We start from the raw sequence: 26,335 nt of genomic DNA, 5'->3' as shown, positions 1-26,335 counted from the left end.
AGAACAAGTGCTAGGCTTATAATATGGCGAGTAGTCCGAGTATACTAAGAGTAGAGCTTCCTTAAGGGAAAATTTGAAGAGCAGACTTGGCGGAGCCAGAAGAAGTTTAACCTTGTTTAACCAGTGCTGCGCTATGCGCACAATCGCGCAAAGCCGTGCAAACGCGGATTTTAAACAGGGAACTTCAAAAGAGCTAGAAATGGTCCAAAACAACCAATTACTACAGCTCTTGTGCTGAAGTCACTTCCTACAGGGACAGGTAGGCTGCTCAAGGCTCCCCACTCCCACTGGTGAGCAAAGAAACTTCCTTCTATCCAAGTAAGGTAATGGACAACACAGGAACTACACCACAGCCCAGAATACAACAAAGCCTGTAAACTGGTCTAAACTAGTCGAGGAGATGCGGGAAAACAAGGATTTTTTTTTGTTTTTTTTTTTGTTTTTAGATAGAAAACACACAGAAAATGCAGAAACAGTAATAAATCAGTTACACAGGCTAGCACACTTTAGTGGGCAGCCTCAACAGTTAAATTAAACAAACAAACAAACTTTCGACCAATTTCGACTAAAATGTAACTTTAAGTGCAGATATTAAATAATGCAACAATCAGCTAAAAAAACAGTCTAAGCTTGTTTAAGGTAAGCTAGAGAAGGTATTTCAAGTAAAAAACAGCAAAGATACTTAAATCAAGAAAGTAGTCGCTTTTCTGAGTTCTCTGTAGCTAGGACCACTCTGCAGGACCACGAGGAGCTTGTCTGAGTAGTATAGCCAGAAAAAAATCCACAGAGGCGGATTTTAAACAGGGAACTTCAAAAGAGCTAGAAATGGTCCAAAACAACCAATTACTACAGCTCTTGTGCTGAGGTCACTTCCTACAGGGACAGGTAGGCTGCTCAAGGCTCCCCACTCCCACTGGTGAGCAAAGAAACTTCCTTCTATCCAAGTAAGGTAATGGACAACACAGGAACTACACCACAGCCCAGAATACAGCAAAGCCTGTAAACTGGTCTAAACTAGTCGAGGAGAGGCGGGAAAACAAGGATTATTTTTTTGTTTTTTTTTGTTTTTAGATAGAAAACACACAGAAAATGCAGAAACAGTAATAAATCAGTTACACAGGCAAGTTAGCATTGCCACCTCACAGCAAGAGGTTCTCTGGTTCAATCCTCGGCTGGGGTGCCTTCTGTGCAGAGTCTGCATGTCCTCCCTGTGGTCATGTGGGTTTCCTCCGGGTGCGCCGTTTCCTCCCACATCCCATAGACATGCTGTAGGTGGATTGCACACACTAAATTGGTCCTAGGTGTGAGTGTGTGCATGTGTGTGCCTTCTGTGAAGGTTGGGCCCCGGGCTGGCAACTCAACACTGTAAAACTCGTCTGCCAATCATGAGCGGACAGGTGATCCGCTGTGGCGACCCCTAACCGGGAAAAGCTGAAAGAAGAAGATATATATTTTTAATGTAACTCCTTTTTGTGGTGTCTCCATATTGATTACATGTGTACATCATACCATGTTGTCACAAAAACTATGGAGGAAAATATTACCAGTTGAGTCCGTATGTGTATGCTGTCTACATGTTATATGAATGCAAGCATGAGGTAATTGTTACTTAAAGGTAAGTAGTGAGGTAATGTCATGTGCAGTGTTAACCGAATTGGCTAGGAGAATTGTAGTTGCAACAGAAAATAAAACTTGTTTATCATAATCTGAAAGAAGATGAATAAGCTGAAGTAAGTGCCCAAATCATTATGTATTAGAATGAAAGTGGTGTCTTTGTGATTAGAAAGTGTTTGAGAAAGAGAAAGTTTAGTTAGGGTAAATGGAGGAAGCAGTGACAGCAAAGTGTATAAGCTAAGTGACAGAGTGCTAAGGCCTGCTGCCTTTTCGAGGTAGGAATGTAGAGTACGCTGAAGAAGGTGAGGTAAATATTAATATGTCTGCATTTAACATTTTAAAACATCTCTTACCCCATCAATCAAAGCAACATTTTTGTCACTGAATACACTTTAAACACATTTAACAATGGGAAAAACATCTCAAACATATATTTGGGTTATCACCATGAGGAGGAGAAACTGACATTGTAGTTATCTAATATTATATTGTACCTAAAGCAAGACCTGACCTGGCTGAAAGGGCAAATGAAAGGATGTCTGAATTGTAATGACTGTAAAAATCTGCAAGCAGAATGTTTTTTTCCTACCTTTTTCAACGTCCGTATGCAAGATTGTTAATACTGTATAAAATGTGATGATGCAGTTTATGTTGATAATGTCTTGTAATCCTTTTCCCCTTTTTCTACTTCAAGATGGAATAGAAAGTGATTGGCTAGAAAGTAAGTTCCCACCACAGCTGTAACAAAAATGTGACCTCGAGGGCAACTTTGCGTTACCTGTCATAGAAGTATAGTTCATTTTCATCTGGTCCTCATTTTACAGACCAGCAGAGATTCATGCACATGTACACACACTGAAAGTTTTTCCTGTCATTTTAATGCATCAGAAAAAGAAATGAAGCCTTTCTTAGTGCACTGATTCAGAAGGTCATAATAACAAGGGCTTTTTATATTTTCAGATATGCAGAAACTCACAAAGTGTACGCTATCATATTGGTGTCTGCATATACCTCTGACCTTGGAGATGACAATGAACGAGAAAGTGGTAAGTATCTGCTTGGCAGCATTTCTGCTCCTACAGCTGTCATTCACAATAAAAATGTTTGCCTTTTCAGAGAAAATTTAGTTTCAGTTAGCTGGTGATATGAATTCAAAACATAATTCCTGTTGCCATTTGCTGACTCATAAATATAGCCTGATCATTTATTCAAGGATATTGCTCTGTTAGAAATGTGAATCCTTGAGGACAGTATCTCCATTTCTTTTCTGTTCTGACCAGGATAGCATATATTTCCTGATTCCTACCTGTCTTTGCATTCACTTTTCTTGCTTGTATAGTGTGCAGTTTTCATAGGTTCATAGGTAGGTACTAGGCTATCTGCCTGAGGGCATTTATAAGCCTAGCCAGAGTGTGTCGGCTTTCACCGCCCCATTGATTAACTGAGCCTCTGTCAAGCAGAGCCAATGAAGTGATCCTAGGGGTGTATTTTCTGTTACCCATCCACTCGTCAAGGTTTCTCTTGAAGCATGTTAGCGAGGGGCTCTGCCTAATGTACTTGGGAATTTTGTTCCAAAACATGCGGAGTCTCTGTGACAGGAATCTGTCCCTCCAGTATGTTCTATTTATTGTTGTGGCGAGGTTTAGCTCACTAGAGCGCGTGGCTTGCAGTGACTTGGATTTCTTTAGGTGGAGCATGTCCATCAATTCCGAGTTGGACATGGCTTTGTAAGTCAGGCAGAGATCACCTCTGAGTAAGCGATATGCCACTGAGTACAGCCGGAGTTTTTTCCGTCAGTCTGCATAGGACATATGTTTGAGGCCAGTAATCCTCTTGGTGAGGTACTTTTGTGGTCTTTCCAGCTGTTGGAAGTGTCTTGTGAGTTACATCCCAAATGGGGCATTGTACTCTTTGATGGGTCTGATGAGTGATGAGTAGAGGGGCACTATAACCTCTTTATTTCTAGATGCGAACCCTTTAGTAATTAGATGGGCCACATAGAAGGATTTCCTAACTACTTTGGCAATATGATTGTCAAAGGAGAGATTACTATCTACCTGGGTCCCCAGATCTCTTATTACCTCTTTTTTGTATTAAGGGGGCTGCCACCTATGTGGTAATTCGTGGGTGTTTTGTTTTTCCCAAATGGGATGACTATGCATTTTTTGGCATTTAGCTTGAGGCCATGATTTTGACACCAGGTGTCCGTCTCAGTAAGGCCTTTTTGGAGGATGTCTGTGTCAGCCGGAGAGTCAATTATGGCTCCCAGTTTGCAGTCATTGGCAAACTTGGTTAGCCATAGTCCTCCCGTGTTTGCCTGTACTTCTGAGAAGTATATGCCGAACAGTAGGGGTCCCAGGGCCGAGCCTTGTGGGACACCACTTGTGACTGGTTTAGAGTCGGACCTGGAGCCTGCTATTCTTACCGCATGAGTTCTGCCTGTAAGCCAGTTGGCAACCCATCTTGTGACGTAGGGGTTTATGTTCAGGCTGGTGTGTTTTTCTATAATACCTGAGTGAGGAATGGTGTTGAACACCTTGGCGAGGTCAAGGTAGGCTGTGTGAACCACTTTTCCCTCGTCTATGGCCTTGGTGACTGTCTCAAAGAAGTCAACCAGGTTTAGTAGGCATGATCTGCCAAAGCCTAACTGGTTCGGGTCAAGTGTTTGGAGGTTCCCAATGTCTTTGTTAATGAGTTCCATGATGATGTGCTCCATAGCCTTGCAGACCAGGCTAGTCAAGCTTATGGGGTGATAGTTACCAGGGTCAGTTGTGGCCCCTCCTTTGTGGAGCGGAATAACCATTGCTGTGCGCCATTCTATGGGCACGTAGCCTGTGGAGAGGCTGAGGTTGAACAGCATGTTTAGGTGGGGGGTTAGTTCGTTCTGTAGTTCGTGCAAGACGCATCCTGGGACACCATCTGGCCCCATTGATGCTGTATTTTTGGCTTTTGAAAGGGCTGTTTTCACCTGTGCGTCTGTGATTCCCAGGAAACTACACTTTTCCAGTATTGTTGTGGGCCCTTTTGGAGGTGAGAGGGGGGTGAAGTTTGCACTGAATCTATTTGCCAGGATGTTGGCAATATCAGTAGGTTCAGTATATTTTGTGCTATTTTGCACTAGCTCAGAGCATATCTGTGAGTTGCCACTTAGATTCTTGATATAGCATAGTCGAAAACACATCTGACACAGATATCCTCCAGAAGGGCCTCACAGAAACGGATAACTGGTGCCAGAGCCATGGCCTGAAGTTAAACGCCAAAAAATGCATAGTCATACCCTTCGGGAAAAACAAGGTTACCCCTAGCTACCATATAGGTGACAATCCACTGAGCACAGAAAAAGTCATCAGGGATCTGGGGACCCAAGTTGACAGTAGTCTTTCGTTTGACACTCATGTTGCTAAAGTAGTTAGGAAAACCTTCTATATCGCCCACCTGATCATGAAGGGATTCACATCTAGATCAAGGGAGGTCATCGTCCCCCTGTACTCATCACTCATTAGACCTATGATTGAGTACAATGCCCCGCCCAGAATGTATCTGACCAGACACCTGATGCACCTTGAAAGGCCCCAAAAGTACCTCACCAAAAGGATAAAGGGTCTCAAAATATGTCTTATGCTGCCCGACTGAAAGAACTCCAGCTTTATTCAGTCTCATACCGCTTGCTCAGAGGTGACCTGTGCCTGACATATAAGGCCATGTCAAACCCAGATTTGATGAATATGCTTCACCTCAAAAATCTAGATCCCTCAGAACCACAAGGGGAGACTTAAACCTTGACACGGTTATAAATAGAACGTGCTGGAGGGACAGATTCATCACCCAGAGACTCCCTATGCTGTGGAACAAAATCCCGGTACATGTGAGGCAGAGCACCTCGCTGGCCTTGTTCAAGAGGAATCTTGACCAATGGATGGGAGAGCGCAGATATACCCCAGGGATTACTTCAGTGTCACTGCTTGACAGAGGCACAGAAAAATGATAGGCATAGTTTTTATTCAAACTAAAGGGGTGGCGAAAGCCACATAACTATGGGCTAGGCTTATAAATGCCCTTGGGCAGATAGCCTAGTATGAACCTATGAACCTGTGAACCTATGAACCTATAAGGCTTTGTGATTATCTTTCGGATCCTTGGCTATTTTTCTTTCGAAGTTAGCCTTGGATGATTTTATGAGGGACCTTAGTTTCTTACTGATACTGATCAAGGATGTCTTTCCGTCTTGGGATTTGCTTTTTTTTTTCTGAACTAGTTTCCTCCTTTTATTGTGTAACCTGTTTATGGCAGGGGTCCACCAGACTGGTTTCCTTCTCTTAGGGGAGTGAGTCCTGGTTTTGCTAGGGATGGTACGATCCATGCATCCTTGTAGGTGCTCATAGAGTGCATTTGTAAAGGATTCTGCATCTTGGGCAGCGTTATCCTTTAGCGTTGGGGCTGTGAAACTTACCACCTCTGTCTTAAGTAAGGTGAAGTTTGCTTTAGAAAAGTTTTTCACTGTGGTTTCCTTGGTTGGGGGTGGTGGTGGGGTGTGGACATCCAGAGTGATTAGTTTATGGTCTGATCTAACCAGTGACAGGTTGACCTCTGGTGTGGAACACCTGTCGCCCATGATGGTGATGACCAGGTCCAATATGTTTTCACCTCTGGTAGGGGAGTTTACCAGCTGATCCAGGGCATTTGAGTTGATAAATTCCAGGAAGCGCTGAACCTGGGAGTTTGTACTCAAGTCGTTTTCCCAGTTAATGGTAGGGTAATTGAAATTGCCCAATATCAGGGTGTTCGGTAGGACCGCCATGTTTTCCAGTGTCTCCAGAAAGGCAGAGTGGTGTTCCTGGGCCATGGAGGGTGATCTGTAGCAGGCCACAATTTGCATTGCAGATTTGCCCGATGTTAGTTGCACATGGATGATCTCAGAGGTATCATGCTGCACCACTAACCTGGAGGTGTAGGTATCCTTGATGAATATGGATACACCCCCTCCTTTTGTGTTTTGGTCCGTGTTCTGTGGCCGAAATGTGTGGTATGAGTTGTAGCCCGGTAGTGCTGGAGTGCTCTGTGGAGCCTTGAACCAGATTTCAGTTACTGCACAGATGTCGACGTTCTCCATACTGAGGAGTGCTACGAGCCCGTGCATTTTGAGATTTAAACTCCTGGCGTTGAGTAGCATAACCCTCCTTTTTTATTTGTGCTAGAGGTGGGGTTGACTTTTGAGCCTTGCCTAAAAAAGGCACAATGGGGGCAGCAAGAGCCTTGGCCAGTATTCGAAAGCCAAGGGGTGACAGGTGCAAGCAGTCTCTTGCGAAGCAACGCAGCTTGTCGAGTATGTCGTCCCAGGCTGACAGACACTGGATCCCCTTTGAATGACACCAGAAGCTTAGCCAATTGTTGAAATTGATAATTTTTTCCTTTATACTGAGGTATCATTCTTGGTGAGGGCAGGATGCTACTCCGGGTTAGGGTCATACCCGCCTGGGCTACATGATCAGAGAGCTCTTCCATGTCTCTCTTCATGTAGTCCAGGGAGGTACGTCTCAGATCATTCACACCAACAAGAACAATGACAGAGTCATATTTGTACTTGTTCTGGAGTGACCCAAGTGCTTGTGTTATGTGGCGGATTCTGGCTCCCGACAGGCAGCTAACAGTAACCTTCTCCTTGTCCAGCCTAGTGAGTGGTACGTCAGTGTGCCTTAATATAGAGTCATCTATTACTAGTGTGTTAGGTATGTTATTTCGCCTTAAGGGCTGTGATTGTGCGGCACATTGATTTTGTGTTTTATGCATTGTCTGGTTTGTGATGGGAGGTACAGGTTTTTTGGGTGTCTGCTTTGGAGCTCTCTGATGCTTTTGCAGGTTTTTATTTAGAGCTTCCGAGTATGATTTAGTGTTTTTATGTGTATTTTTGCCAGTGTTGGTTTAGTAGGTCTGTGTGAGGCTGGAGGTGTGGTGCAAGTGTTAACCTTCTCCTCATGACTGTCTGTTCTAGTCTTGGGTGGGGAGACCTTAGCCTCCAGTTCGGCTGTATAATTGCATCTCTCGCATATGTTAGTATTTTGTGGTGGGAGGAGAGGGTTGTCTGTGTACATGAGGCAGTTGTAACATTGCCTCAGGATACCTAGGTTCACCAGCTGGACTGGAGAGTACAACTGAAGTTGCCCTTTGGTCATGCCTGAATAGTAGGGTGAGCTGCTTAGTCTCTTGGTTGGTGAGGGGAGGACAAAGAGCCTTGCCCTGCTGGGCAATCAAGTGTCAGGGTGTATTAGTGTTTGCTATTAGGTCTGAGCAAGTGCTGGACTGTAGGATGCTTTTTGAGTGATTAGGTTGAGAGTTAGACTAGTTTCAAGGGAAAAACTGAAGAGGAGACTTAGTGGAGCCGGGAATAATTTAACTGTAGCTAACCGGTGCTGCCCGGCATGCAAAACCGTGCAAACGCGGTTTTTAAACTACTGACATCTGGGCTGGAACCACTCCTCCAGGGACAGATGGCTGCTCAAAGTTCCCCTCTCTCACAGGTGAACAGAGAAACTTCCCTCTATCCAAGTTAAGGTATGGACAACTCAGAAACTTGTAACACAGCCCTGAATTCAACACTAGCCTGAAAACTGAACTATACTAGCTTAGCAGGGTGGGAAACCAGGAATGTTTTTTTTTTTTTTTAAAGATAAGGCAAAAACAATAAAAAGTATACTTAAAACAGCTTTAAACGACTACAAGTGATCAGAAAAGGCTGTTGTACTTTAGTGTGTAGCCTACAACAGTTAAATTATTTAAGCAAAAAACTATTTTTAAAAGTACAGGCAGTCAAATAAGTACAATATGTGAAAAAAACAATCTTTTTAATTCACAATAAATGCTGGAAAATCAGCATTTAGGCGGAAAACAGTTAAGTACAGCAAGAAAATACAGAAAACTAATACTTAATCACTCCAAAGACTCTCTTTTAAGCTAGAAGGCTTGTATCAGTTTAAGGTTTTCTAGTGCTTTCCAGTAGGTTAGTTACAGGAACGATGGGAAACAAGTGCAGATGTGGTCTTTTAAACCAGAAAGTTGAAAGAGATGGACAGCTTCCCAAATGATCAGTAAACTACAATTCCTGGGCCAAGAACCACTCCTCTTGTGGTAGACAGGCTACCTAATACTTACCACTCCCACTGATAAGCTAGATGGCTCCACTCCAACAGAAAGGTTTGGGGGGCTGAGAAGCTTACAAACAGTCCTGGATACAGCAACTCTGTCCCTAGACTAGGCTAGTTACAGGAAAGGTGGGGAATCAAGCACAAACACAGACTTTAAAACCAGAAAGTTGAGAGAGATGGAAAAATTGCCCAAACGACCAATAAACTACAATTTCTGGACCAGAACAACTCCTCATGTGGTAGATAAGCTACCTAGTGCTCATCACTCCCACTGATAAGCTCGAAGGCTTCCTTCCAACACAGCAAGGCTTGCGGGGCTCAGAAGCTTATTAACAGTCCTGGATACAGCAACTCTGTATCTGGACTAGGCTAGTTACAGTTAAGGTGGGAAACAAGCGCAAGTGTGGCTTTTAAACCAGAAAGTTGAAAGAGATGGGGAAAAATGCCCAAATGGCCAGTAGCTACAATTTCTGGGCCAGGAACCACTCCTCTTGTGGTAGATAGGCTACCTAATGCTTACCACTCACACTGATAAGCTAGAAGGCTTCCCTCCAGCACAGAAAGGCTTGGGGGGCTTAGAAGCTTACAAAGAGTCCTGGATACAGCAAATCTGTACCTGGACTAGACTAGTTACAGGAAAGGCGGGGAACAAGCACAAACACAGGCTTTTAAGCCAGCAAGTTGAAAGAGATGGAAAACTGCCTAAACAGCCAATAAACTACAATTTATGGGCCAAAACCCACTTTTCCTGTGGAAGATAGGCTACCTAGTGCTTACCACTCCCACTGATAAGCTAGAAGGCTTCCCTCCAACACAAAGGTGTGGGGAGCTCAGAAGATTACCAATAATCCTGGATACAGCAACTCTGTATCTGGACTAGGCTAGTTACAGGAAAGGTGGGAAAACAAGAGCAAGTGTGGTCTTCAAACCAGAAAGTTGAAAGAGATGGAAGAAAACTGCCCAAAACGGACAATAGCTACAAATTCTGGGCCAGGGACCACTCCTGTAGTGGTAGATAGGTTACTTAATGCTTACCACTCCCACTGATGAGCTGGAAGGCTTCCCTCCAACACAGAAAGGCTTGGGGGCTCAGAAGCTTACAGAGTCCTGGATACAGCAAATCTGTACCTGGACTAGACTAGTAACAGGAAAGGCAGGAAACAAGCGCAAACACAGGCTTTTAAATCAGAGGGTTGAAAGAGATGGAAAAGCTTCCCAAACGGCCAAAAAACTATAATTTCTGGGCCAGAAACCTCTCCTCCTGTGGTAGATAGGGTACCTAGTGCTGATAAGCTAGAAGGCTTCCCTCCAACACAGAAAGGCTTGGGGGGCTCATGAGCTTACAAACTGTCCTGGTGGACTAGACTAGTTACAGGAAAGGCAGGAAACAAGCTTAGAATTTTTTTTAAAGCAAAGCAGCTAAAACAGCAATATATACAATTCAAATGCATTATATATATATATATATATATATATTTTTTTTTTTTTTTTTTTTTTTTTTTTTTTGAGGGAGGGAACAGAGCAGGATTAAGAGGCTACAGCGGTTGTCCTTCCCAAATGCTTTCTTTGTACACAGTAGGAGTGCCTGAAATCAGAATATGATCTCACTGCACTCAGTTGAGTGAGCAAATGAGATGGGCCCAGAAGGAGTATCCAAATACAAATTTACAAGAGGGGCGGGCAGTTTCAAAGCTACCAAGATTACCACCAAAACAAGAACAGGGAGGGTGGGTGTTAAACACAATGGAGACAAAAAGGGACAGAAACAATACAGCACCACTATAAATAATAAGCAAATGTATAAATACAGCACAGTGCAAATTAAGTTGCAAAAAGTTTACTTATCAGTTTGGAATATATTCCAACTCTGCTCACAGCAAATCTATCAGCTTTCCACCAGTTCACAGAATTACTGACTATTCCCAAGGTACTACATCCTGTTAGGAAGCATGCCAATGCAAGGCCAGCTAATCACCACCTTAACTTATTTGCTGTGTGACTAGAAATTATATTATTCATTAGTTCCTAGATGTAAAATGATCAAAAGGGTCAAAATCCAAATAATTGTGGCAACCTACATACATATAACATGCATGCACACACATAATCACACTGTGAAATGGTGCATATGCACACGTCCATTTTGAACTTCCCAAACTGACTGAGAGGCCTAGCAGGAGTAATAGTAGTACTAGTAGTGTGATGTGCTGAACTATGAGTCACCTATGGACTTGTATTTGATTTCCATTTTCCTTTCTTGCATATTGTGTATTGTTAATCAAGGCAGTTGAAGGGCAATGACTGTTCAGAGGTTCTGAAAGTCAGCAGTAAATTCTGATTGTGCCATTCTAAGTAAATGCAAACAAGATCTGGCGTGAGACAGTAGGGAAGGATATGTCCATTATCAGTATTCAGCATGTATTATGGGAAAGACAAAGCCTAACTAAAAAGCAAAATCATGTCAATATGTCTGCCCATCATCCCTTTGTGTACTAAAGCAAAATAAAAATTAGTAATGAATACTTAGAGTGACACGTAGGTATTAGTATAACATAAAACATCAAGATAAAAAATATAATACTAGAGTATTCGCATATTAAATACAAAGGATAGATGGTATGTTTCTGAACATGGATTTGTGGTGGAAATGACAACAGAACATCCCATCTTTATTTTTGATCTCCTACCCTTGTAAGTAATTTTGTGAAGGATCATGTGAGATGTGATTTGGGGGCACTGGCATTTCCCAACATATTTATTTTGCAGAGTAATTTGAGTTATACTTACAAAAAGTCCCTAACCACCATGCAAACCACAGATGGCACTACTATAGAAAAGCAGGAAGGATGTAATAATCAGATAATTAGTCATGGAAAAGGCAAGAGACAGATGGGGTGCAGGATGTAGTGAATATGTGGAGGCATTGAGACAGTGACAAAGTGTACAACTCAGTTGCACTCAAGAGCCATATGAGAGACAGGAGCAGTTAAGAGGCCAGGCAAAATCTGCTGGCTCATTTAGACATTTGAATACGCACAGGGCATTGACTTTAGAGGCAAACCTTTTTTTAAAAAGTGGTGCTAAAACAGCTAAATATTTAGCACCAAGACTAAGACCATGAAAAGTTGAATGCTTGGTTATAACAATTAAAAGTAAAAAAGCAGGTAAAACTGTAAATAGTCCTCTTGAAATACAGTAGGCATTGGCAAAGTTCTTTATAGCACTTTACACACCAGTATCTCCATTATAAAAGAATGTGGGAAGATGGCTCATTAGTTAGGAGCTTTTACACATGTCAAATTAGCATAATATGGCAGAGAGAGAGAGCAAGAGGTGTTGATAGCACCTCCTGTAAAGACAGAGGAAATCCAGGAAGAAATTAAAAATCAAAAGACAGAGAAAATGCCTTGGTCAGATGGTGTACTCATTGAGGTTTGAAAGAGGGGTCTTGGTGATGTTCTTAAGATTTGATTCAATGATTTAATGAAAGGAAAAATCTATACTGACCTCTTGGCAACAGGCAGTAATGGTTGTAATTCCGATGGAATGGAAGGATAGGACCGAGCCAGGATGTTCAAGAAATATTTCAGTTGTCAGTCATGATTATAGTCTTTATGATATTTGCCACAAATAGACTTTCTGAGATACTTAAGAGAAGGCAATTAAACATTTGCTAACATTAATAGAACTCTGTTAATCCAAAAATATGCAGAGAGGCAGTCTTGTAGGAATATGGCTTTCCAGATTTATAGATAAAATTCATCTTTACCATATGTAAGGGTTCCACAGTTAAAGTAGAATGGGATGCTTCTGAAACCTGTTGATCTGCTTAGAGGGATGAGGCAAGGATGACACCCTGCCATCCCTCTTATTTGCACTTTACCTGGAACCTGTGGCCAGAAACATTTTATGTCATAAATATATGGATATCCATGGGATTCTTCACAAGAAAAAATAGCGTTATTTCCCAATGAGGTAATTCTCTACATAACTAATCCTGAAAGGGATCTTCAGATTTTATTCAAAATTTTAGTGTGTTACCATGAGCTGTAGAGATGTGAGATTAACAATACAAAGACAATATGTAGACTTTATTCCTACATACCAGCAGGTACAGAACTATCCCTGTCTCTGGGGACATGACATCATGGATTTCTCTGGGGATTACATGAAGAATGAGATAAGAAAAGCAGCTTCAGAAATGTGGTAAGATATGGTAGACAGAATGGTGGCCAAAAATAAGCAGCTGGTGGTTGATGGTAGTGGATGGAGTCGATAAAATAATAGCAATCAATATTTTTGATCCGCATAATAATTTGTTAGTTAAGCAATATATCTGTAAACCCAAGGGTACAATTTGGTTGAAATTAAAAAAGAAACTAAAAAACTTTTTTAGAATGGGAAAAAAGAGAGATTGAAATGGGAAAAGGTAGACGTCCTTCTATTCTAATGTTACAGTATTCGTAACATGTGGAAAATCCTTTGCCCCAAGTGACCCAATGTCCAGCCAGCAAACAGCTTTTAGCTACTACAAGTACATGGGACGGCACATGTATGGCTTGTTGAATGTCAGCCATAAAAGGACATCCACACATTCAGTTTTCTGAACTTCTCTGCCACCATTTGGAACGCTTGATTCGTACATCAGTCTGGTGCCTGTTTCCATTTGCTGCTTCCAGCATTCAGATAAGTGCCCCATTGGGGGTTTTCATTTTTATTTCTACTGCCTTTTTTGTTTAGTTCATGTCATCCAGGAAGGGCAGATGTAGGTGTGGAAGGCAAATTCCACAGTCACTATCTTTGTCTTTTTGTCTAGGCGCAAATCACGACCACCGTTCTTGTGCTATTTGTCAGGCCTTTGTCCCAAAGACCTTGCAAAGCCGTCTTTTGGCTTGGAGTCTTTATTTAGAGAACCAATGTTTGAAAAGACTAGCTAAGGACATTATGGAGGGTTTTGTGGGTCCTTCGGCCAGGCCGACTTTGAAGAGTAAGTTCTGTAAGCCTAGGCCCGAATCCTGTTCTGCTGCACCTCTTTCTGCTGACATATCCCTTGAGGTTAGTGAAGACCCATTGGTATGTTTGGCGGTTGTGTTTGGTTCTTCAGTGGGTACCACTTCGAAGGCCATTAAAGAATCCGACCTAGGCACATCCTCATAGGCAGTGCAGCTGTCTATATTGGCTGGACAAAGGGAACCACAGCTTGTGGCATCAATGGAGTCCAGAGACATACCTTAGATTTTTGTTAGGGAAGAGGTCCTGGTGTTGGTTGTTGAAGGCAGGCCTACGTTGGGTCCTTCCACTGGCCATCAAGTAGAGGTGCATGTTAAGAAAAAACAAAAAACAAAGCCCATTCCGGCCCCTTAATTGCCTCAGTCAGACTGGGATACTTTTTCACAGGGAGTGATTAAGGCTTTAATGGCTCTTAAGCCTTCTTGTGCTGTTTCTGTTCTATCCTTTACATTTTCCCCTGTTAGGAGGGTTAGAGAACAGGAGTTTTCAGAGGATGAGTCTTCATCTGATGAGGATTCCTTAGCATATTCAACTCGGATTATATCTCCTTTAGAATATGTTTCCCCTGAGGAAGAATCTAATGGTTCAGATTCTCCAGTGGAAGAAATATCTTTTGGGAAAAGTATTAACAAGATGAGCAAATTCTTTAAACGGGACTGCTCTCATGTCTCTGAGGTGCAAAAAAGATATGACCTTTTACAAATGGAATCTCCTTCTTCTGCTGCTGTGTCACCTGTATTGCCAGCATTTTTGGATGCTTTCTCTTTTACCTACAAGGTCCCGAATTTACAGGCTCCTGCACCTGAAAGGCCTGACAGATTGCATAAGGTGCCTGACAATTGTCGATTCCTTTGCAAATGCCCTTCAGCTGATCCTGCTGTGGTATCCGTTGCTTCAGACAAAACTTCTAGGTTGTTACCATCTTCTAAGCTTCTTCCTTCAGATAAGGAGAACAAGATAATGGAAAGACTTGGGAAGAAGGTTTACACTTCTGCCACTTTAGCTTTTCGAGCCATTAACTGTGAAACACACATGTTCAGGTATTATTTGGCTCTTCTTTCTCAGGCCTCTCAAGCTCTTTCTGAGCTTCCAGATTCTAATATTAAAAATCAGGTTATGTCCCTTTTAGGAGTTTCTTTTCAAGTGGCTCATCGCTCAGTCAAAGGCAGCTGTGATGCAGCAGAAGCATCATCTAGAGCAGCTGCTTCTGGCTCTGTCCTTAGAAGGTATTCTTGGTTGAGGCTTCATCCACTGCCAGATAACATCAAAGCAAAACTGATGGATGCTCCTCTGGATACCAATGCTCTTTTTGGTACTGCAGCTGCAGATTTATTTAAGTCTTTACAAGAAAAGGGAAAGGAACGTTAGGACTTGAAACATTTTTGTGTCACCTCTCCACAGAAATTTTTCTTCTAAAATCTCTTTTGTTAGGAGGCAGACACATCTTTCTTCTTCTTCTCCTCCTTCTCTTCCTCCTCCTCCTCCTCCTCAGCCTAAAACTTCTCTTTCAGGTTCCACACCTAAACAGCTTTTTACAGGTAGGCCTGGTAGTCTCTGACTACAAACCACTTCCAAATCTTACTTCTCTTTCTCTTTGTCTAGCCCTGTCCAGCTTGGGAAGGTATAATTTATGATTCCTAGGTTCTGTCTATTATCCACCACAGATATTTAATGACTTGGAAAAATCTTCCTCCTTTCAGGGGCATTTCTCAACCTCCTCCAAACCAGTTGGATTTGTTTTCACCGGTTCTAAAAGATTTAATTACTTAAGGTATAATTCATCATGTTCCTCTGGACCAAGGGGGATGGGAGTTTTACTCAAGAATGTTTCTTGTGCCCAGAAAGGAAGGTCCTTGGAAACCCATTCTGGACCTTTCCCATTTAAACACTTTTCTAAAGGTTCCAACTTTCCGCATGCTGTCTTTACAGACTTTGTTTCCTTTAATTCCTCCTCAAGCCTACATGGATTCTGTGAACATCAAGGATGCTTATCTTCACATACCTATTCATCTTCTTTACAGGAAATGTTTACGTTTCTCTGTGGCTTCCTTACCCTTTCATTTCTCTGCCTTGCCTACTGTCCCAAGGGTATTCACAAAGTGCTTGGTCCCTGTGATTGCTTATTGCAGGATCAGAGGTATTCAGGTATATCCATACCTGGATGATCTCCTTTTTGTGGCTGCTCTTCCAGAACAGTTGCTTCAAAATCTGCAGTTTGCCATCCCTCTCTCCTGCAAAGGTTGGGGTTCACAATAAATTTCAAAAAATCCTTTCTTTCCCCTTCTCAGGATGATATTTTTCTAGGGTGCAGGCTAAGAACAGATCTCATGATGGCTTTCAAGGAAATGAGGGCCCTCATTCTAGCTCTACAGGCTTTCCATCGTCTTTCTCATCTAGGACCACTGAATTGGTTTACTGACAACACCACAGTCTTCTAGTATGTAAACAAGCATGGGGGGATAAAGCCATATCTTCTTTTCAGATTAGCTGTGGTGGCATGGAACATGGCAGTTCAGTACAAGGTGACTCTTCAAGCAGTTTACATTTCATCCACTCAAAATTTTGTGGCAGACACTTTAAACAGGTCCATGACTCAATCCCACAAGTGGATGCTTCACAGAGATGTGCTTTTGGACTTGGTCCATTGGTGGGGTACTCCTCTAGTGGATTTTTTTTACCTTCTCTCTGAACAGGCAACTTCCTCTTTTTTGTGCCAGAGTCCCAGATCCTCTGGTTTGTAAGGTGAATGCCCCATCTTTCTCATGCAAGGAGATATTTCTTTATGCATTCCCCCAATTTCTTCTCATTTAAAAAGTCATGTTCAGGATTCATCAGGACAAACCAAAAATCTTGCTGGTGACTCCCTTTTGGCCAAGATCACATTGGTTCCCTCCTCTGCCTTTAGCCAAGGGCAGTCAGCATACATTACCTCACAGAGTGGACCTTCTCACACAGGATAAGGGATCTCTGCTTCATCCCCATCTGTTAACTTTACAACTGACTGTGTGGTGTGGGTGATAAACTTTTGACTCCTTTCAGACACCTTTTTCTGAGGACGTGCTTAGGGTTCTGCAGGAGGCCAGAAAAAACAATACTAGAAAATCTTACTTATGTAATTGGAAGAGATTATCTACTTGGTGTCTTTCACATAATCTGGATCCACTTTCAGTGGCTATCCCTGTTGTTGTTTCCTACTTGTGTGAGTTACTTAAGAGTGGTTTGGCTTATTCCACAGTGAAGGTTCACTTGTCAGCCATTTCTGCTTGTCTGCCATTGATTCCCTCTTTAGCTTCTACACTGGAAGTAAAACTTTTTCTCAAAGGTATCATGCGCATTAATCCTCCCAGGAAACCTGTTCCTCCTCCTTGGGATTTGAATTATGTCTTAGAGAAGCTAACTGTAGCTCCTTTTGGACCTGCAGCTTCAGCTTCCTTAAATTTTTATACGTGGAAAACTGTTCTTTTACTAGCCTTAACCTCTGCTAGGAGGGTCTGTGAGATTCAAGCTTTAATGGCATCTCTACATTTTCTTGTTTTTCATAAGGATAGAGTCTCTTTGCATACCAATCCTTCTGTTATGCCCAAGGTGGTGAACGAGTTGTCCCTTAATCAATCTATTTAATTGCCCATTATTTCCCTTCTCCACAATCCTCCAGTGAGAGGATCCTTCACATCCAGGATGTGCATAGACAACCTGGGTTTTATTTGGATAAGATTGAGGCTATCAGGAAATCTGATCAGCATTTTGTTTCTTTTCATCCCAGGGCTTTGGGTTTTCCAGTTTCCAACTAGACTATTTCCTCTTGGATTTCTAAGACTATTTCATTTTGTTTTGTGTTTCATGGTAAGAGTCTCCCTGTTCCTGTTAAGACTCACTCCAGTAGGTCTGTGGCTTCCTCTGGTGCTTCCTTTAAGGGTTTGGATACTAACACCATTTTGGAGGCTGTCACTTGGTCTACTGAGCATACTTTCACCAAACATTGCAAGCTGGATAGTATTTCTAAGTCCAGGGCTGTATTGTTTTGTAGAGTCATTCTTCTTGGCTTTTTTAGAAAGTCCCTCTGTTCCTTCCTCCTCCCAGGTTTCTTGCTAAGCTTTGTTATATAAAATGTTACCATAACCTTAGCTGTCCTACTCTTCTGTGTTGCAGTATTCTATCCCTCCCTCCTTCCCCCCTGTTCTTATCCTTGGATGGCAGATTATTTTCCTTTTTCCTTACACTGATGTTCCCCCAGGGTATTTCAGTTCTGAGGATTGTACATGCGGATGTCCTTTTATGGCTGAAGTTGGACAAGCCATACCTGCGATGTCCCAAGCTGTTGTATGCTGGCCGGACTTTGGGTCGCTTGGAGCAGAGGATCTCCCACATGTTAAGAATACTGCAACATAGAAAAGGAGGACATCTAGGGTTATGGTAAGACTTTACAGAACTATTCTTTCTGCCAAAAGGACAGGGAGGATTAGGCTTTATGGATTTGGTAAACTATTTTAGAGTTACCCAAATGTGATTATTATATTTAATACAATAGCAAGCATTTAAAGCTAGATGGAAAGAAATGATTCTGGCTTAGAGCAGTGAAACAATACAAAATGGGTCATATAGATATCTGAGATTGGCTGTTTGGGGACAGTGGGGAAATGTACCCACAACAGTGTTTAGGTTCCCTCCTTAAAAAAGATACACTCTGTAAAACAGGTTAATAATTGTGATACCTTGATCTGCCTAGTTGGTTGCAAAATATGCCTGATAGTTAAAACAGAAGCACAATGTCTACAACTTGGAGGTTTAGTTATTCACTACTTAAATACTGGGAACAGCTAATAAAGGGAAAAGGATTTAAACATGGGATGAAGCAAGAGAAGCATATAATTAGAGTGAGAGGGATAATTATGTTACTTAGGGTTAGCCAACAAGTTTAAAGATATTCCCCGGGATTCATGAAGCTTGCGCCAGGCGCAGGCATAGCGTAGGCGGTATAATGCCAAATATGGCCGTCGAGCGATTCAGGTACGATTCAATTCCACATGCACTACCGGCGTACGCCAGAACTGCGCAGCCCCCGGCTTAGGTATGCTAATCACCCCATGTGCAGTGTCGCACCATGCAAATGAAGGCATATAGTGATTCATGAAGTGGTGCAGGCGTGAAAGCCACGGAAATGTAAACCAAAAAACACGGTTTACATTTTCCCAAACAGAACATCGGAGCTATGGAAGCGGGCCAGACCCAGGTATCACAACGTTAACATATGCCAATGGCAAAATACACAGCCAATGGCATAACAAAAGATGCACAACACGTAAATAACAACATTTAATGTCATGTCCACAGTAACGCACAGCACAACCGCAGGGCATGTGTGCGGAAGCTGTAACATAAAGAAATAATATAAAAATGTCATAAAATCGCAACATAATAGAAATCAGGGTTACAGCATAATGCACAATGGTAGGCATGGAACACCACAACCAAGGTGCAAGGGTTGCTAAGGGCCTGCGATAGTGTTCGGCGCGGTAACTATGAATTAGTAGTCAATGCCATGCAAATGAGACAGATAATACTGAATCGCAAATGTGCCGCCGAATGAAGGTTGTACCATACGGCGCAGCGGTATAACACCGAGGAGTGGCTCAGAGGAGATACATGACATCAGCAGAGGGGTGTGCCACCGTAGCAGTAAGCACATTGGAGCAATGCAAATCTGGCCTGTCCATTGCTAAACAAAGCTGCAGGACAGGGGTGGGGAGGAAGGTATAGAATCGTTTAGCTGAGAGCACACATGGTGCCCAAAAGCGCATGTGTACGGGGATGAAAACGTGCCCGAAACCCAGTAATCGGACGACGCGCGAACAATAGCACAAACAGGAAGGTCAGGGGAAGAAAAGAAGGAAATGCTGAAGTAGGGTAATTGGAGTACTAATGAGCAATCAACACCAATCAACCCACGATGGCCAATCGACGGCAGCTGACAAGTCTGCCTGCAGAAACCTGCAAAACAGGATAGGGGAGGCATTGGAATGCAAAGAAAGGAGGGGAGGTATTGGATTGCAAAGATAGGAGACCTGACACAGCAGAGCAAAGCAAACCGACAGCAGACCGGCAGTAGCACACATAACGCAAGATACACCAGGTCCAGGAAAGTACAAATGAAAGTAGGCTGCAGGATGCACGCCAGAAAATGGTAGGTGCAACGCGCAGAAATGTAAAGGGAAGGTCAAGAGGTAATCCACGGCAGCCAAATGTAATTTAACACCAAAGGCACCACAATAGTAGTTCCGGCAGTAAAACACATAAGATACCCTGTAGCTACGATCATACATACCCTATGACATCATCGGTGTTCACAGCACAATAGTATAAAGTGTGAAAGCACCCTACACACACCTGTGTATTCCCAAACTCTGCACCATAGGTGTAAACACACGGGGAACTTTTAAAATGTACATGTTGGGAGCTGCCATAGCTGTGATTCATCAGCATGTGTTGGAGACTGACGGTGTTGTGGAGGATGATGCCGACAACCATCGCAGGCCTCGGAGGAGAAGGAGAGTGTTCAGACCAAGGGTAACCTACCAGGGGCTACATGACCTGGAGATAGTAGAGCGTTACAGGGTGGACAGGGACATCTTACAGCAAATAGTGGAGCTGTGCTGGCCACGCCTGAGAACCAGAAACAACAGAGGGGAACCCATCCCAGTGGACACGAAGGTATGTGCAAGCCTGCGAATACTGGCCACAGGTACCTTTCAAAGGCCAACTGGAGATATAATGGGTATCTCACAGGCATCAGCATCCAGGGTACTACACCAGTTCCTGGATGCCATGTTACCACATGCCAATGAGCAGATATACTTCCCCCGAAGTCAGGAGGAGTTGGCCAGCAATATGTGCCACTTCCACCGTGTGACACACTACCCGGAGGTACTGGGTGCGATAGACTGCACGCACATACAAATCAAGTCACCACCCGGTGAGCATGGTAGGCGCTACATAAACCACAAGGGATTCCACTCCATCAACTGCCAGGTCGTGTGCAATGCCCAGGGCATTATCATGGATGTGTGTGCTGGCAGCCCTGGAAGCTACCATGACTCCCATATCTGGCATGCCTCACAGCTGTATCAGGTATTTGTCAGGGGGGACATCCCATATGGCCATCTTGTGGGGGATGCTGGCTATGCACTGGAGCCGTGGATGATGACTCCCATCAGAAATGCACACACACCCATGCAAGAACGCCATAATGAGGCACACGCACAAACCAGAATCATCATAGAGCGTGTGTTTGGGATGCTGAAATCATGGTTCCGGTGCTTGGATACATCTGGTGGAGCCTTGCAGTACTCTCCAGGCACGTGTGCCCACATCGTCATAGTATGTGCCATGCTACATAATATGATCCTGCGGAAGCAGCTGCAGCAGGGACAAAATGGTGAAGGCCCTCATAGCCCACCGCAATTGCCAAGGCCATTACAGGCACAGAGGGATTCAGACCATGAACACACTGTGCCAGCCCCAGTAGGCAGACGGAGGCGTGCCCAATATGCCTACGCCTTGGCAAAGAGGGAACGTATAGCACATACTCTGACAGTGTAGGCCCCTACAGACTGACACCTCTCCACCTGCACACACAGTAAAATGGATGGCACACAAACATGACCACCTGTAAATTGTAATGCATAGGTGGCCCAATGTGTGACTCCTACATAGGCAGCCCTCAAACATTGTAAACACAACAGCTAGTGGAACACGGAATGCCAACACCTGAACAGTACATGAGCCTTACAGCATATGGTGGTGCTGTGTGCCTGTCACGTTCCCTGCCAGATATATATATATATATATATATATATATATATATATATATATATATATATATATATAGATATATATAGATATATATAGATATATATATATATAGATATATATATATATATATATATATATATATATATATATATATATATATATATATATATATTATAGATAGATATATATATATTTGTACACATATGCATATATATAATACAGATAGAAAGGGCAATAGAGTGATATATGTTGATATAGATGGATTCAGCGATATCTGCAAATATAATAGATAGTTCAACGACATTCATAACACCTTGGAGGTACAAATAAATAGGATACCGCCAACTATGGAATGTGTAACATACCGACATGCATAACCACAAGGCTGAAAGACCGATAGAACACAGTACCGGAACAGTACAGCCGCGAGTAATAGTATGATGATATGAAGGGACAGTTAGTCACTGCTGCCGGTGTTGCGGTCCACGTAGGTACTGTGTTCAACTGTGTTTGTGAGTGCCGTAGTCTGTGTAAGTGTGCATTGAGGGTGCCGTGTGCGTCTCCGTGTGACTGTAATGTGTGTGTGTGTCCGCAACATGTGTTTGTTAGTGCCAAGTCAGAGGCAGATCAGTACGGTAGGTGTGGGTATAGCTAGCCGTAGGCATACGGTTACCACCTGTCCCACAGTAGGAGGGACAGCCCCACCCTGGGCAGGTGTGTCCTGACATAAAACAGTACAAAGGGCAAATGTCCGAGATGGTAGGACATTAATATGTCCCATATATAATGTAATAGTCGTATTTAATAGTTATGCCTGTATGTAAGAAACGTAAATGTTACATGCAATATGATAAGTAGCCAAAGTCCCACAACAATAGGTATGTATTGAGGATAAAAGTATGTGCTAACCTGTGTACTGACCGTGGCTACGTGTTGGCCTGTAAACACCGCTGTGTGTCCCGCAAGTGTCCAACAATGACCATATGAAAAGGTGGTAACCCATGGCAAACAGGCTCTTCTACCAACACAACCGCAATGACTGCAAATATCTGGGACAGAAATACAAGGGATAGCTGTCACTTACACATATCCCTTCATATATCGCTGCAATTCCGGAGGTATACAAGTAGCAAGCTCACCTGCAGACGATATAGAAACCAATTAACAACTGCCCAACGTACAATCCCGTAACATAAGTCTACTAACTGTTAGCTCTCTAATTAGGGACGAAGCCCACACACATATATACGGATTATGTAGAAATGCAAGGCCCACAAACCTGTATATGCTACGTACACCCACCGACATCCCCCACACTAGAAACTAAAGCAATACAGACTGTAATAGCAGCACAAACATCCGGTCAGTCAATTACATCTGCAGAACCCTCAACATACCGTGTGAGAGACACAATTAAAGGCGTCATGCAAAATTGCAGGCGTTGTATAATGGAACAAACAGCCATGTTACAGGTTTTGTTTGCAATACTCCGTTATCAGACGTTGGGATGACAGGTACACCCACATGTTGAACCAAATACTCTACCTGTCACACACAATCCACGGGGGACATGAATCCAAAGTATACTTGTCTCCATGCATAGCAGTTGCAATTACACATAACAAAACGCAATACAGACAGTCTCCCCTAAGGTAGGGCAAATAGGCAACGCCCAAGTGGAGGATTCAGTTATACCCCACTGTTGCCGCGTAATTGGCGAATGGAGTAGCTGCACAGCTGATATGCAAGTAATTAGTCACTCAGGAGCACCAATTGGCGGGATGAATCCACATGTTACAGGTATCGACGTATATAAGGATGACTTGCCAGACATTCCAACCGTATGCTCATACCGAATACCAGTTGAAACACTGTGAGAGAGATAAAAACAAAATGCCGTAACGATAACAAGGTATGTAGAACACCCAATATGTAAGGTTATGTATAGCATGATCTGTATTAATTAGTTTTACTGTATGTATTGCCTGGTTTGCATTAATTAAACGTGTCCGCAATGCATAAAGTGGGGAAAGGTATTTATGTAGTGATGTCTTGCTGAGCATACTAACACTTGTAGAAACTGTGCGTCCAGCAGTGGGACACAAGGTACACAGCACAGACACCACAAGGGATGCTACATGAGGGCGTTAAACAGAACAATTCCATACAACCCGCCGTCAGTGGTAGGGTATGTCCAACAAGGACGTGCCATAGCAGGGGATAGTATATGTTGATATACTGTCACAGCACGCATGTGTATGGGCATATAACGTTAATGACATATCTAAGGTGGTCCCGCTGTGCAGGTATGCTTTGCATTATGGGATACTATGTGAAATATGTGTAATGTATAGTATTGTAGGTATATATGACAGATATTCTACACAGCATAACAAGCATATCATGCATACCACAGATATCGTCTATTGGCATGTACAATAACAGGATACATATGGCTTGTAGGCATGGGACATTGTAATAGCATGATAGCTAATCTAAATGGAAGGGCTACCAAGTAACCATGCACAAAGGACATGTAATAGCTTCACAGGTGCATAGTGGGGTACTATGCAGTCTGGCAAGTCCATGTGTAAGCACAACTACAGTGTTCACACTAGTGGCACCTCTCTAGGGTAGTGTCCTGTGAACAGCAGAGCCATGTGTCACCTGCACCCCTGCACAGTACAGCCACTGCAGTGACCCCAGGCCTACATGTGTCTCCCAACCACCAAGGGAGGTATCACATGAACAGTGCTACTGAGTGTCCCTGCGTGATGTACATAGAACTTATGTTCCAAAGCATGGTGAGTGTCTGGTTTGGGAATGTAACCCTCAAGCACATCCCACTCATTGCGGCGTGTGTGCACATATCCATGAGCATGTTGCTCACAGTGGCTTCTGCTTATGTCGCGTATGAGGAGTATATCCATTAATAATGTTGTGGACATGGGCCCTGTCTGATCAGCAGAGGTCACCCCTGAGTATGTAGTATGCAAATGTGTACAGATGTAATGTCCGTAGTGTAGCCGCATACTTAAACTGTCGGAGCTCAGTAAACATCATGGCGTGTAAATATTGTGGTATGTAAAGCTGTAGCTGTTGTGTAAGGTACACCCTAAATGGGGTGGTGTACCCTTGAATGTGTGTAGATGTCTTGAGTTCAGAGGTACAATGGGTGCCTATGTACCAGCTACACACCCAGTACAGATAGGTGTGGCCACGTAGAAGGATATCCATGCCACAGTGGCAATACGGTAACCACAGGAGTGGGTGCGACATATGTGTGTACTGCAAACATGTACAATGTGATATGTATGTAGGGGACTACCACCCATGTGATAGTCAGTGGGTGAATGGTGTAATGCAAAGGTGATGTTCATGCACCTTGTGTCATGCAGCTTGATGCCATGATAGTCATATCATGTATCTGTCACAGCGACACCCGTATGGATGGAGTCAGTATCAGTTGGTGGAGCAATCATGGCGCTTTGTATGCAGGGGTTTGAAAGCTAGGCAGGGAAAGTCCCCTGTGCTAGCCTGTACCACAGGGGAGCATATACTGAACATGAGGGGCCCTACGACTGAGGACTGTGGTATGCCAAATGTACATGACATGTAGTAGATACTATGGTATGCTGGCCTCACTGTGTGTGTCCTGTCCATGAGCCACATTGCATAACATCCTGAGACATAGGGTACGATGTGCAGGTGGATGTGTATGTTGTCAATACCAGAATGGAGAATGGTGCTGAAAGGCAATGAGAGGACAATGTAGGATGTGTGGACTCCCGTACCATCAGCAACTGCCCTGGTAACTGTATGAAAGGAGTCCACCATGTGTAGGGGCCATGCTCTGGCCCTAACAAGCCCAACCCGGTGGCAGCAAAGGACGGGAGCCCAACAATGTCTCTGTGAATGACGTCCTTGATGATGTGCCCCATAGCCATGCAGAACAGTCCAGACAGGTGTGTAGGACTATAGTCCCACTCGTGCATTGTGGTGCCACCTGTGTGTAGTGTGATAAATGCTGCTGTGTGCCATTCAGGGGCTACAATGTCTGAAACAAGGCTATTACTGAATATGGTGGCCTAGTGGGGAGACATGTCAGTCAGAGGTTGGTGGACATCACAGCCTGGGACGTTGGAAGGTGACATGGGGCCAGTGTCCCAGGACATTTAGAGTGCAGGTCAGTACTGTGTAGGTGTGACCACAGGGACACCACAATGTTCCTGTATGGATTGTGGCCCTGTAGTGAGTGAGAGGGTGTAATGTTAGCATTGAATCCATCCTCCAGCATGTTGCCAACATCACCTGGGTCTGTAATGTTCCTGAGTGACTGTTGTATGTGACAGCAGATGTGGGTGTTGCCATCGACTACTGACATACCACCATGATGCCTGGTGGTACACCCCGGAATGTGTCGCAGTCATGTTTACGTAGCTAGTCTTGGAGTATGTGATGAGGGACCCTGTGGCCCTACCACGGCTGACCAGTGTGCCACCCCACCCTTGGGAATGTACACCACTGTGCAACAGCCTACACCTGTTGTTGTACAGCATATGTCCATGGAACATGACCACCAGAGTGGCGTCTGTTATCTGGTGTGTACCATCATGGCTCTGTGTGGAATAGCATGATCCATGCAGTTGTGTACATGCTAATGAAGTGCACTGGGGTATGTGTCAGCATATGTATGTGCATTGTCTATCTGCACGGGTGTCATGACGTTAACAACCGCTGTCAGCAGACATCTGTAGTAGGTG

At 43.4% G+C, this 26,335-nt stretch overlaps 1 protein-coding gene across 1 annotated transcript in view; it reads left to right on the top strand.

The window, feature by feature from the left end:
* RBBP9 (RB binding protein 9, serine hydrolase) overlaps positions 1-26,335 on the top strand; it is a 225,969-nt gene that overhangs the window by 160,567 nt on the left and 39,067 nt on the right. The window contains exon 4 of the mRNA XM_044056985.1: positions 2,575-2,660. Coding sequence (XP_043912920.1) covers positions 2,575-2,660 — 86 coding nt within the window. The remainder of the gene's footprint in view (positions 1-2,574; positions 2,661-26,335) is intronic.

This window comes from Protopterus annectens, chromosome 1.part2 (genome assembly GCF_019279795.1).
Source record: "Protopterus annectens isolate FY-2018-M chromosome 1.part2, PAN1.0, whole genome shotgun sequence".
Lineage (NCBI taxonomy): Eukaryota > Metazoa > Chordata > Ceratodontiformes > Protopteridae > Protopterus > Protopterus annectens.
This window is presented reverse-complemented; position numbering and strand designations above follow the sequence as displayed.